General features: G+C 41.1%; 1 protein-coding gene across 1 annotated transcript in view; it reads right to left on the reverse strand.

The window, feature by feature from the left end:
* CRYBG1 (crystallin beta-gamma domain containing 1) overlaps window positions 1-11,998 on the reverse strand; it is a 191,667-nt gene extending 179,669 nt beyond the window's left edge. The window contains exon 1 of the mRNA XM_036109651.2: window positions 11,811-11,998. Within this exon, the coding sequence (XP_035965544.1) occupies window positions 11,811-11,983 (173 nt within the window). The 5' untranslated portion in view covers window positions 11,984-11,998. The remainder of the gene's footprint in view (window positions 1-11,810) is intronic.
* Between the last annotated feature and the right edge of the window lie 1,572 nt (window positions 11,999-13,570).

Below are 13,570 nucleotides of genomic sequence, written 5' to 3' on the forward strand. Positions count from 1 at the left end.
TTTAGTCTAGCATAATGGAAAAACAAACTTACTCTCTTTTATGACCTACTGTGAGTTAATTCTGTGCATTTAATAATACTCATAGAAATTAATGAGCTTTCTTAAATATAATTTTTTAGATCCCTCAAATACATTAAAGTTAAAATAATATTCAATTTTCAGAGAAATGGGCACTAACGACAAACTTACTATTTCCTAAAAGACAAAGGGTATTTAAAGGATTTTCATAATCCTTTTACTTCAAACTCTCTAGATCTACATCTTTCAAGCCAACAGTATCTCCTATAAATTTGGAGTTTGGGTCACCAGCAATTTCTTCCCTCTTTTAGGGCTGTGATTAACTTCTATGAAGAGTGAAAAAATCCTCAACATTTTTTTTTTAACAAGATTTTATTTATTTGACAGAGAGAGATAATGAGAGCAGTAACACAAGCAGGGGGAGTGGGAGAGGGAGAAGCAGGCTTCCCGCTGAGCAGGGAGCCCGACTCGGGGCTCGATCCTGGGACCCTGGGATCATGACCTGAGCCGAAGACAGACGCTTAACAACTGAACCACCCAAGTGCCCCTCAACATTTTCACCTTAGATTTCTTTACATACTCTGTGAATCATGCCAGAAACAGGTAGTAAAACTCTGGCTTGTAGAGTAGACTGGAAATCAGGAGCAACAAGTTTAGTTAACACTTCAGGGATTGAGTCACTGATTCTTGGCAGAATTATCTCAAGTCAAGGGTTCCCAGGAAAACAAGGGTGCCCCACTGACTTCCCAACACATATGAATTCTTCATTCTTGGATATTCCCCTTCTCTACAGTGGACAAGCATTTCAAGGAGAATGCTTCTTTCCTGTTTTTGTTTGTTTGTTTTTGTTTTTGTTTTGAGAGAGAGAGAGTGTGTGTGTGCATGTGCAAGAGAGAGAGAGAGAGAGAGAGTGGGGGGAGGGGCAGAGGGAGAGGAAGAGATAGAATCCCAAGCAGACTCCATGCTCAGCGGCGCAGAGCCTGACACAGGGCTCCATCTCACAACCCTCAGATCATGACCTGAGCTGAAATCAAGTGTCATACCTTTAACCGACCGAGCCACCCAGGCGCCCTTCTTTCCTGGTTTTTGAAAGGATGATAGCTCTGAGAGCAAGTGGATAACTACATTTGTATCGGATACTTCCATTCTTTAGCTAACTACCTACCATACACCCACCCACCCCCCAACACACACACCCTCTATCAACTACTCATTCGGGAAGCTTTAGTTTTCTCATAGTTTGGAGAAAATATTACCAGCTTTGGAGTTGGAAAGACCTGGTTTCAAATACTGCTCTGGCATTTACGAACACTATCAGACTCAGTTTTCTCAGTTGTAAACATGGGAGAAAAATTACCTACCTAGCAGAGCTATTATGAAGATTAAATGACATGCACTGAATATGAAAGCAACTGCCACATAATAGGTACTCAGTTCATTAGTGCCCTTTGTCCTATTTATTCTTGACAAAAGTTTTCTTGTGTTTACTCAACTGACAAGAGAGGTGGGGAATTAGGAGGCTGAAAAGCCCATTCCCCCATGCCACACCCACTTTCCTCAGAAAACATGCCCTCCTTTTTGCCCCTGAAAAACAAAACAAAACAAAACATGCCTAAACCCAATTGGCTGTCACTTTTGCTGTTTGTTGATCGTTTACTGAGTGACACTAAGGTTAAAATTGGTACTCTTCTTTGTTTAACATCAAGCTTTGTAAATTTGTGGGTTTGTAAGCAGGGTCTGTTTTCACACAGAGAAAAGCAACCAGGAAACCTGTCCTGAGCAAGGAAGTTGATGCCTAAATTCCTGAAGGGCTTTTCTGTAGGAAGAAACCACATGATGATGAAGGACCCAAAGCCTCAATGCATCTTCAGCAGTTATCACCTAGATCTGGGGCTGGTTGTCCCCTTATGGGTATAAAAAAAAGCTTTTAATAAAAGTGAAATAACAAGGAAGGGTACAATTAATTGCCAGCTATGTACCAGCTACTAAGATTTCAAAGTACTTGAAACTTCTCACATGGTGAAATTAGGACAATCACAAAATGCCAATTGGTAAAAGTAAAAAATTGAGCAAATGCCAGACATTCAGTCATACTTTACTTTTATCTTGAAAAAAATCCAAAATCTAGTTTTAAACTAGCTTGTTTAAGCATGTTTACTGACACATAGTAATACAAATGCCTCTCTTTTCAATCCAGATATGCTCCAATGAAGGATTCCTAATCAGTAATCGAATCTCTTCCAGACAAAATTGTTTTGGGGAGCTAATATGAAAAGAGAAGAGTTTTGTAATCCCACCTTTGAAGCAACTACATTGTCTTGTTTTGCAGACAATAACAACCTCTTAGTTTGTGGGAGCTACACAGTGGAAGAGCAAGCCAACATTTGCAAGGTGGGAGAGCCAAGAATGGCTGGCGATGCCTGGGGGAGCCTCCACTGCACAGGCTTGAAAAGGGCCAGGCCAGTTCTTAGGTTTGCACATGGCAGTCATGATAAAGGAGGCACTGTATTTCCACATGAATGTCAACAGTTTGCTTCGACTGTCATATCTTTCTCAGACGAGATCAGGCGTGTTCAGGGTGGTATGGCCGTAGACTGTCATATCTTTTCCAAACAGCAGATGCAAAAATAATCAAGCTGTGCTTTCATAGGATATTTAGGAATCCGTCAGTATTATCAACATATTTAAATGACAAATTATAAATAAAGTACATTACATGTCATAGCAGCAGCATTACTTCAAGCCCTTGTAAAGGGAGTTCTTGCATGAGTACGATATGGATAGACCCTATAATTTCAAATTGACATTTTGTCATTATAAAATATGGCTGTGCAAGTTTAACAATTTTTTGATTTCTGAAACTAATAATACACTGTATGCTAATTAATTGAATATAAATAAAATTAAATAAAATCTAAAAAATTTTTTGAAAACATGAATTCAGTTATTTTTAGTGGGGTGTTTTTTGGTTTTGGTTTTTTTTTTTTGGTAGTAGGTAAAATGCTAATTATAGCAGAAACTCTGAAAGCATTCAATATGTCAGTAACCGGACTGTAGTGTATACAGCGGCTAAATAGCTAGTAACTCAATCTTGCGATCAGACAATCTCATAGTTGTTGGCTTATGAAATGGGGGGAAGATTTCCAGGAGAATAGTCACCAGGAAGTTAGATGAATCAGTTGGGCTCCTGTCAAAGGTGGGTCCAGGCCAGGAGCAGGGAGGCACAGTCTATAATCCAAGAGAACCAAAAAGAACAGCTGCTCTGAAATCAGAAAACCTGTTTTAGTCCCACTTCCTTCATCCGCATTGCATTCTTGGAACTTCAGTCTCCTCACCTATAAAATGAGGGCATGGGCTTATTGCACAGAGCCATTATGAGCCTCAAGTGGGATAAAATATCAGCAATGGTTTATAATTCTTGAAGTGTAAAGCCAACATAAGGTAAAACATATATTCAATGTCAGAGACTCGTCAACGATAAATCAGGAACTAAAACCAAATGATTCAAGCAGCAGGACTTCTAGAGACCTAAAGTTAGAACTGCTCCTAGCAGCTCTGCTTGAGGAATTCTGATATCCCCACTGAGCCTGGGCAGCAACTGCAAAGTCTGAGGACCACCCGTCTTCCATTCAACTGCCTGTGCCAAGACTTTGGGAGAAGAAGGAGGGTATACAAACTAGGCCTACATCTTGGTTATGTTGTTTCCTGACAAAGGTTGGGCAGAAGCCCCAAATACAGGATCTAGACACATTACTTTTGCATTACATACACTTTAGAATTTCTCTTTAAAATAGTTTTTCCTTCTAAAATTTTAATGTACTTATATTTCTATGAATTTACATATTTTTCTCTCCACTACTTAACACAAAAATTGTCTAGTACCAAAAATTAACTTGATTTCCTATATATGTTATAATTTCTCATTGTGAAACTGAAGACCTAAATATACTCATCGTGGGAATATAAAGAAGGCAGCATTAACCACAGTGATTTCAATTTGTAGTGATTAACTGAAAGACTCAAGACCACAAGGTAGAGAATCCCAGCCCCGACCTTATGAGCTCTGTAACATTGGCTAAATTACCATACCCCAGTGTGCCTCATTTTTTCTCAAAATGGGGATAATAATAGTACGTACCTACCTCCGAGGGATGTTATGAATTAATTGCAGTGAGTTAATATTTGTAAAGCGCTTAGAACAGTGTCTGATACATACTGTGTATATTAAATAAACTGCATCTTTCCGTCAAATCTTAATGGAAGATAACGTTTTCACAGACATGGTCTGAAGTTGTTATTATAAACTAAATGCTTCCTCTCATTCCTTATCTTATTTAGCATATGTTATTTTATCTCTTGACCCCAATCACAAGATAAAGAACTATCCAACTAGAGAACCCAAAGAACTATTAGGAGCTTATGCCACTCCTTATTAACTAATTCGAAAAAAAATAGAAGGTGTATTACATGTGGTGTCTTTATGTACCTATTGGCCAAATCTCTTATACAAGCTGTTGATATTAACTTCAGGATACCATAACCCTAATTTCTAATAAATGAGACTCAGTTAGGATTGCTGGTTTGAAATGGCACATTACAATAATAAATACGGACAACCGCCAACTTTCTTCACCACAGGATATTTTGCCAAGCTTAACAGCGGCTTACTTTTACTTGTTTAACTGGCATCATGGGAAGGTAAAAAACAAAAGGCACTTGTTAATTCTGTGTTTCATTTTTCTGAGTTAGCTACAGGTTTAGCCTGCACTCATCTTGTCTACAACTTGTTGATGAGAGAAACTGGAGACACCACAATGGACTTTGGATTCTCTGAGTCACTTGTATGTCCTTGGGGTCTCCTGGCACTTTGTCAAAATGCTCCTTTGTGATGAAGGGTCTCTGTCATTGCTTCATTTCCACTGAACATGCCCATCCAGGAGATGTTCAGTGCTGTAAAGACAGCACTAAGCAAGTGCTCATTCTCTAGAATGAAGATTTCTCATAAATCTGAATCCTTAGAGGGATTTTGATGAGGCATTTGAGTCAGCCCAATGCAGCTATATTTTAAGGGAACTCCAAATGAGCTAATGAAACTCAACTGACTTGCTTTTCTTACCAAATCCCACAAATATCAGACATTCATACATACTTTATCTTGAAAACTTGCTTTGGGACAAGGTATTGAATTCACATTTCAAATCTATCCTAGGTAAAAGCTGAGAATTCATTTTTCTGAAGTGAATGTATGGAAAGAGACCTGTGGGATGTGCCTGGCAATTTGGTATGAAAATAAAGATAAGTTGTTTTTAAGGAAGAACACCTTGCTTTGAGAAGATAGGCTATGCTGGACTCTCTCCAGAATCTTTGACAAAGATTGAGTAGACACCAAGTTTGCTCTCTGGATTTGTAAATCTATTTAAAGAATGTTAAGAACCACTTATTTTAAGCCTATAATTTTAGAATGTCAACATCATGTTTACTTAGAATTTCAGCTAAGGTTTTCAAATGAGTATGTCACATTCCAAGCCCAATCTTTCTTCGTAGGTGTCAAAATATGACAGAAGAGCTGAAATATTACGGTCTCAGGCTCTAGGTATTTTAAGAAACAGCAGAAAATTATTTAGGCACAATCCCAAATACATTATTCTCTTTGACTTAAATGCTACTGCGAAGATAAAAGTTTCCATGGGCACTGGATATAATTTAAGATGATTATAACCTCAAGAAGGTTTGGAACCTTTGATGATCTTCATATCAGAGAACAAAATTTCTCATTAATTATTCAATATGAGTAAAACTTCTTCATCAGAAAAAAACTTCTGCTTCTTCAAGATAATCCTTCTTCTGACCTCATACATTTGATTAAGTCTTCTATTTCTGCACTTCATGCATCGTATGCTACTTTCTTCATTTTCAGCTCTATGCTCCACACTCCACTACTGTGCAAGTTCCTTAGGAGCAGGGATCGTCTCTGATTCTATTGTTCTATTTCCCAGTGTCTAATACAGAATAAGGGCTCTCTGTTTGTTGATCATAAGAAACTTCTCTAAAATTGGGCTGATAAGCATTTCAATAAGAAGATCCAGAAAGGAATTTGTGCCATAGAATAATCTATTATTAATCCTAGAAAAATGATTCTATAGGTCAGATTGCATTGCTTTTCATGAACTAGATCTCTAAAATCTTCTGTACAGTAAGTACAACACGAAATATAGATTAAGCAATTATTTGATAAAGTTTTCAAGATAAACAGAAATATACAATTTAAGATTCAAATGGTCTTACCAGAAACAATTTTTTAAAAATAAATAAATCACTTTTTTCTGCATGGACATTCCTGAAACACAAGTGACCCATTAGGTGAACTCAAACTTTAAGACAGGTAAGTCTTTTCAATATTCATAGTAAGATGGACATTTTGAATGAATATTGGGAGTTAGAAAGTGAATTTCAATATCTAATATCTTTGCTGCCTTGCTTTAATCATAGGCGAATAGTAAAGCTGTGATTTACTGTCTCATCCTTACAAATAAGATTTATAATTAAAGCTAAAGAAGAAAAAAGAAGGGGTACCTGGGTGGTGCCGTCAGTTGAGCATCAACTCTTGGCTTCAGCTCGGGTTGTGATCTTGGGGTTGTGAGATCGAGCCCCGCGTTGGGCTCTGTGCTCAGCCCGGAGTCTGCTAGGGACTCTCTCTCCCTCTCCCTTTTCCCCTCCCCCCCGCCGCCGCGCTCTTGTGTGCACTCTCTCTCTCTCAAATGAATAGACAAATCTTTTTTAAAAAGAAGAAGAAAAAAGAAGTGAACCCAAGCCCAGAAGTTCTAAAGGTCTCCAAGAGCATGTACATCACTTGTGTATGGACTAAGAAGATCATGACCAAAAGTGTAGAAAGAGGGGGTGAGTAGTGATACAATGACAGAGAGAAGCAGCAAAGAATTAGCCTACACCAAACTCAGACTCCAAAATCACTTCAGGAGAAACTCCTCTAGCTTCAAGTAGAAAGCTGACCTTTCGCTTCCTCAGTCCTATGTATTAAGAATTTTAAGTCACCGAATGCATAAAGGGCCACCCTTCAATAGACGAACAGGCACATCCAGATACTCAAAGATATTTCAGGGCTTGACAGGCCTGGTTACAACTTCTGGGCTCCTGAAGTTGCTTGACTCCACTTACAGTGTAAAAGCATATCTATTCAAGCCGCCACCACTGCTATGAAGATAAGAACCACAGGTGTCACGGTCCCTGTCCCTCCTGCCTCCCTCACTTTTCCTCTCTCCAGCACCGGCTTTGGGCGAGGCTTGGCACCCAGTGTTTTGCGTGTGATATCTAATCCTCCTAGAGCCCCGTGAGGGGAGTGGCTGCATCTCCCTTCTAGAGGGGGAGGAAGTCGAGGCTTAAGGAAACTTGGATCAAATGGCGGAGGCAGATTTGAAACTGAGTGTGTCCAACACCACCGTCTGTGCCTTTTTCACTGCAGCCTGATGTCAGAGCTCCTATTTATTGGGCATCTGTTCTCTTCCAGGCACGATGCTAGTTGTTTTAAATAAATAAGTCTCAAAAACAATGCTTAGAGGTGGGTGTCAGATCATTAAACTGAAGTAACTTCCCAAGAAGCTCACAGCTAGTAAATGACAGAGCTCAAGTTTAAATTCCCGGTTTATCAGTGGTGAAATAAAACCTAAAATTTCAAACTCTTGCCTTTGACGAAAGATAAGTAAGAAAAATAACCCAGTGTTAACCGGCTTAGATGTAACATTAGATAAAACCAAACTAGACTTATCTAGCTATGTCCTTTATGTTAGAAAATAATTCAACCTGTTCAGAGTCCTAAACACTAAACCAGCCACACAAGACTGAAAACTAGAATAAATTTTAAGTCATAAAGACTAACACTCTACAGATCCAGAACGCTTTCAAATAACATTTTAAACAACTGTCCTTTTTCTGAAGGAAAAAGTTTATCCTCACAACATTCTAGTGATATACACAGGGAGTAAGTTGTTTTCCCTGGAGAGAAGGGTAAGGTCCATTGCAGTACAGAAAAACAGAGCTGGGTACAGGGCAGAAACTTGAGGCTGCAAACCCTGACTTGAAGGTAGGTCTCTGCCCACCCAGTGAAGATGCTCTGCCCTCCGGCACTGGCTGCATTTTTCCTCCAAAGGAAATGAGGTCTGCAGATTTTCCGAGGATTACAAGGCTCCCCACCACTTGGGTTTGGCTCTCTGGCAGAGAACATGAACGCTTGCTTTCTAGGTTTGGGATTCAGTTTAGTTTGAGGGTAATCATTTTCACTTCACTGCACTGACCTTTAGCTAAGAGCTCCATAAGGGAATATATAAAAGGAAGCACCATTTCCATCATATAGCAGAAAATAAACACATAAAATTACTACTAAAAAGGAGGTGTAGGCAAGATACTAGTGAGAAAAAAGGGAAACAACCTCCCACTTACTAGCGCTGACAATATGCCAGTCACTGTTCTGAGCATTTGACGTGCGTTAACTTGTTTTTTATAACAACTCTTATTATGCCCCTTTTATGGATGAGAAAACTGGAGCACAAAAAGGTTAATAACTTGCCCAGGATGACATGGCTGTTACGGTAAGTAGATGAACAGGGATTTAAACCCAGATAGAGAATCCCCCCTCTGAATAAACTGTTTAAAAAATGGAGTATGGGGTGCCTGGGTGGCTCAGTCGGTTAAGCATCTGCCTTCGGCTCAGGACATGATCCCAGGGTCCTGGGATTGAGCCCCACATCGGGCTCCCTGCTTGGCAGGAAGCCTGCTTCTCCCTCTCCCTCTGCCCCTGCTTGTGTCCCCTCTCTCGCTGTGTCTCTTTCTGTCAAATAAATAAAGTCTTTAAAAAAATAAAAATAAAAAAATAAAAAATGGAGTATAATTCAAAACATCATAAATGAGTACCACTATTGGCTACTAACGCAAGTCAGGCCACAGCTCCCAATGCCCAAACTGTGTCCTCTCCCCTGGGCCCCCTGATGGCTAGAGATTAGTGGACTACACAGGAGACGGGCTGCCGAGGAGGGCAACAGCTCTCTTTCTATGAAAAATAACATATTAACACGTTTACCAAGATCAAGCTGAAAAAAATCGTAAGGGTGAATTTTAGGAAGAGAGGCAGCCAGTGTTCAAATTATTTTACATAAAGAAAGAAAATGACCCTCATTGATTTTTAGAACATCTACACTGAAAGCTGCAAATATTTGCAGAATACAGAAATCTGACCTCAGTAAACTTTAAACCATCATTGAAGTGGTAAGCTCTTCCAGGAAGAGAAGCATTTTTCCCCACCATCCAACCCTATTTCTTTCTATTTCTTCCATTAGATCTTGGCATTTACAATGATGATGATGATAAGGACGATGATTTTACATTTACTGAGTTTCTACTTTGTGCCCAGAAGTCTGATAAAAGTTTTACATTTAAAGCATAAACTATCATTTGATACTCACAACAGCTCTACAGAGTCAATATTATTGTTTTTCCCATTTTTGAAATGAAGAAACGGAGACTCAGAAAGGTGAAGTAACTTGCCCAAGGTCACACAGCCAGGATAATTTCATTTTTTGTTTGCTCTAAAAGCCCATAATATTAATGGTATATGCCCAGCAAAAACATGTGGCCACCCGACGGGTCCGCTCCTCACACAGAGACAAAGACCACAGCGAGCGCGGCACATCTTGCCTCCTTCCACCACCTCAAGTCCTGAACAGAAGTGAATGGACTCAGTCAGACGGTTCAAGAGAGCCACACTGGTCAAGATGGGCCAGAAACCTAAGTGTGCTTTAGCCACGCTCTTTAGACTAGAAACAGGTACACTGTCTCAGAAGTAAACAAAATATTTAGGAAGATGATCTAACTAGGAAAACATCCCAAAGACAGACCAGTGTGCTTAGTTTTCAGAACATTTGTTAGTACAAAGTTCATCACAGTTCCAAAGGAAAGAATAGAGTGCTTCAAGACTGAACAAAAATACAAGATACTTGAGGAGAGAAGCAAAAGCTCCTATTTTAAGTTTCAGTCTAAAATGTACTTGGATTTGAATACATTGTCTATAACTGTGTATGATTACGTTTTGATAGACAGGAAGTGATGGGGGTATGTCAGATAAAAAAAACCATCAAGGAAGTGTTTAAAATATTTACAGAAGTAATAGGAAAAATACTTCAATGAAGCGTACATCATTATTAAGTAACATTTTTTTAAAGAAATTTAATTGGGGACACCTGGGTGGCTCAGTCAGTTAAGCGTCAATACGTCTTGGGGTGGTGGGAATGGAGCCCCGTGAGGGTGGGTTCCACACTCAGTGGGGAGTCTGCTTCTCCACCTCTCCCTCTACCCCTTCCCCCACTCATGCTCTCTCCCTCTCTCTCTCTAAAATAAATGGAAAATAAATAATAAATGGATAAATCTTTTTAAAAAAGGAAATTTCAATTGGTGATTAAGCAAGTTAAGTCTTTGAATAGATAAAAGTATGTTCTATTACAACCAATTATTACCATGGATGATAAAAATATGAGAAAAAAAATGCCTTCTTTGGTAGCACTCCTCTTCCATCCCCTCAAACATACTCGGACCATCCTGAACCACTTGTGTTTCTCAGGAAGTGCCATGCTCTTCCCAGTGTTGGTGATGCTCATAGTGCAATCTCAACCTGGAAGTCATTGCTCCACCCCTTTTCTGACTAAACTACTTCAGCCTTCCTCCTCCAGGAAGGCTTCCTGGATCCCCACCTCTGTGCTAACATCTATTGTAGGATTCATCCCACTCTTTACTTATTGGTCTCCACGGGAAACTAAGAATTCTTTGATTACAGGGGCCATGTTCATTGTTTTTTATATCCCAGCACTTAGTGAAGATGCCCAATAAAATTTTACTAAGTGAATGAAAATATATTGCAGAATTAAGACTCTTGTAGAAATAAAAGGAAAATATATGTAAAATGCAAATTTTGCACTATTTTATTCTGAGCCTCGTAGTTCATAAGGGTGTATTTTAAAAATATGTACAGCAGGAATTACTGGATATTGCCAACTGCCCTTCATTAAAAATATTTTATACTTCCAAACCACATAAATAGATTGGTACTTCAAATTGATTATTGTTCAATGAATATATCTGTTCAGCCAGTATAATTGAATAATACGAAGTTTTGATAAAAATTTAAAAAGCACAACGGCAATTACATTTTTAATAACTAGGGGCTGCCTAGTGCTGCCTAGTTCTGACACTGGTTCCAACGGGGACAAGCCATTCACCTTTTGGTTTCAGGTTCTCCACCCGCAAAATGTGGGTAACCATCCCTGCCACTTCCTCCTCCTTGCGGATCCTGTGAGGTCAGTGGAGATCTGTAAGAGTGGAGATCTTCACAATAAAGGCACCATTGTCCAAAGTACTGTATAATTCCAAGGTACAGTTCCTATCATTCATTATAGCAATAATCCTTCACTACCCTCCTGCTCTCCTTAGCAGGTTAGTGTAGATAGAACTCTTGCCTAAAGTCTTTGCCAGTCAAAGTAAAAGCCACATGGGTGGGCACACGTTCCTCTCGCTGGTGCTTGGCCTGAGCCAGAAGCCACAAGGAACCCGAGGCCACGAGGAACCCGCAGAGGCCAAGTCTGTGCCCCTCTGGACCCTGTTAACACTCCTGAGGGGGGGAAACGCACCCTGGGCCCTTCCCCTCCTCCGAGTGCGGTGAGGATTCGGGGTCAGCAGAGCTGGGGATAGATGACGGGAGGGAAGGGGAGACTCAAGGGCTCGGGCGAGGAGCTTACCTGGCCTCGCAGAGGGGCGCCGGGGGCGGGTGCGGAACGAACACCCCACAGTCAGACGGCAGAGGCTGCTGCTTCTTCTTGGAGCGCCAGATATGGAAAGGGGTGTGTTTCTTGGGGGTCCTGGATGGACTGGACTCCGCGTGGTGGCCCTGAGGTGGCGGCGACAGTGGCATCTTCTTGTCCGCCTCCTCCTCCGCCGCCCGGCCCTTGTGGAAGAACATACTTGGGCGCCAGCTCGCCCGCCTTTCCCAGCGCGCCGTCGGACCCCGCCCCCTCGTCGCCGGCGCGGGGCACTGCAGAGGGTTAGAGGACGAGGACAGAGCCGGAGAGCGAGCAGCCCAGCCGCCCGAACCCTCTGCGCGCAGGCGACTGCCTGGCCGCGGCGCAGCGCCTCCACGCGGCGAGGGTGGCACCAGGTGCGAGCCCAGGTGGGGCGCGCGCGCCCGGCGCCGCAGGTAGAGCCGACACGCCCCCCGTCCCGGGTCTGGGTACGTGCGGCGGCCGCGGGGCAGCGACGCCTTCTGGACGCCCTCGGAACTGCGTCTCCTGACGCTGCACCGCCGCCTCCGGGCTGGGAGCCAGAGCTGGGTCGGATTTCGACAGCGCCTCAGGTGAAGGTGCCATCCGTCGCCTGCGGAGTTGTTGGCCACTTGTTGGCCTGTGTCAGGCTGGCAGAATGAGTGACTTACCCAGGAGCCCCGCCTGAAGAAGGATGGGAGAGGCGCATCCCGTGGCGGGGCCACCCGGCAATTAGGATTATTCCACTCTGACCTTTGGGTGGCTTGGGCAATGTCACACGCTGGGTGGCTTCCGTTCCTTTTTGTAAACACGCGTGCCAACTCCTCTCCTCTCCCTTCAAGAGTCTAAATAATTAATTTGTATTTGCATCTCATAAAGTGCATAAGGATAAAAAACAGAAGAGAATTAGGCATATTCCCCAGTTCCCAAAGGGCTTAATAGAACCCTCACCGTGAATTAAATGCCAGTCCCACGAGGTTCTCATTATCTGCTTTACTGTTAATGACTTTCTTTCCTTAACCTCACAGTTGTGATTAAATATTAAAGGCAACTAATATTTAAAGCAAAGGAAGTACATGAGCAATTATTTGGGGCATTATTTGAGTATAAAGAGCTCAAGAGCCAAGCACTGCTGCTTAAAAATTAAATGCAGTACGAGTCCCTCTTACACTGTAATACCTTCTTTTCTCTTTAAAGACCCAACTCATTTACTCATTCACTCACTCATTTAAAGAACTTTCATTTTTATTTAATTTTTAAATACTTATATTGTTATCAGGTATAACCTGCATCCAGTAAATCAAATGCACAGATCATAAGTATATAACTCAAATGTTTACATATTTAAACATTTATGCGCTTGGGGGTATAAAATGGTTTTAATGAAGGGCAGTTAACATTGTCCCAGAAAATCCTTCTGTGTGTGGCTTTTAAATATACCATTATAAAATACAGAGTATTTCCCAAACTTCAGAAGTCTCTCTTCTGTCCCCTCCTAGTGTCTTACCCTCCCTTTGGTAAAAGATAACTATTAGTCTGAACTTTATCACCAGAGATTAAATTTGCCTCTTCTGGAAGTTCATATAGATGGATTCACAATATGTACTTTTCTTGTATCCAGTTTCTTTTGCTCAATATTAGTCTATAAGAATCATCCATCTTGTGGCATGTGGCAGTTTTTCGTTTTGAATAAAAAATATTGTGTTCTATTCTGTGATATGAATATACCACAGTTAATTTAT

Source organism: Halichoerus grypus, chromosome 9, assembly GCF_964656455.1.
Source record: "Halichoerus grypus chromosome 9, mHalGry1.hap1.1, whole genome shotgun sequence".
NCBI classification, from domain to species: domain Eukaryota; kingdom Metazoa; phylum Chordata; class Mammalia; order Carnivora; family Phocidae; genus Halichoerus; species Halichoerus grypus.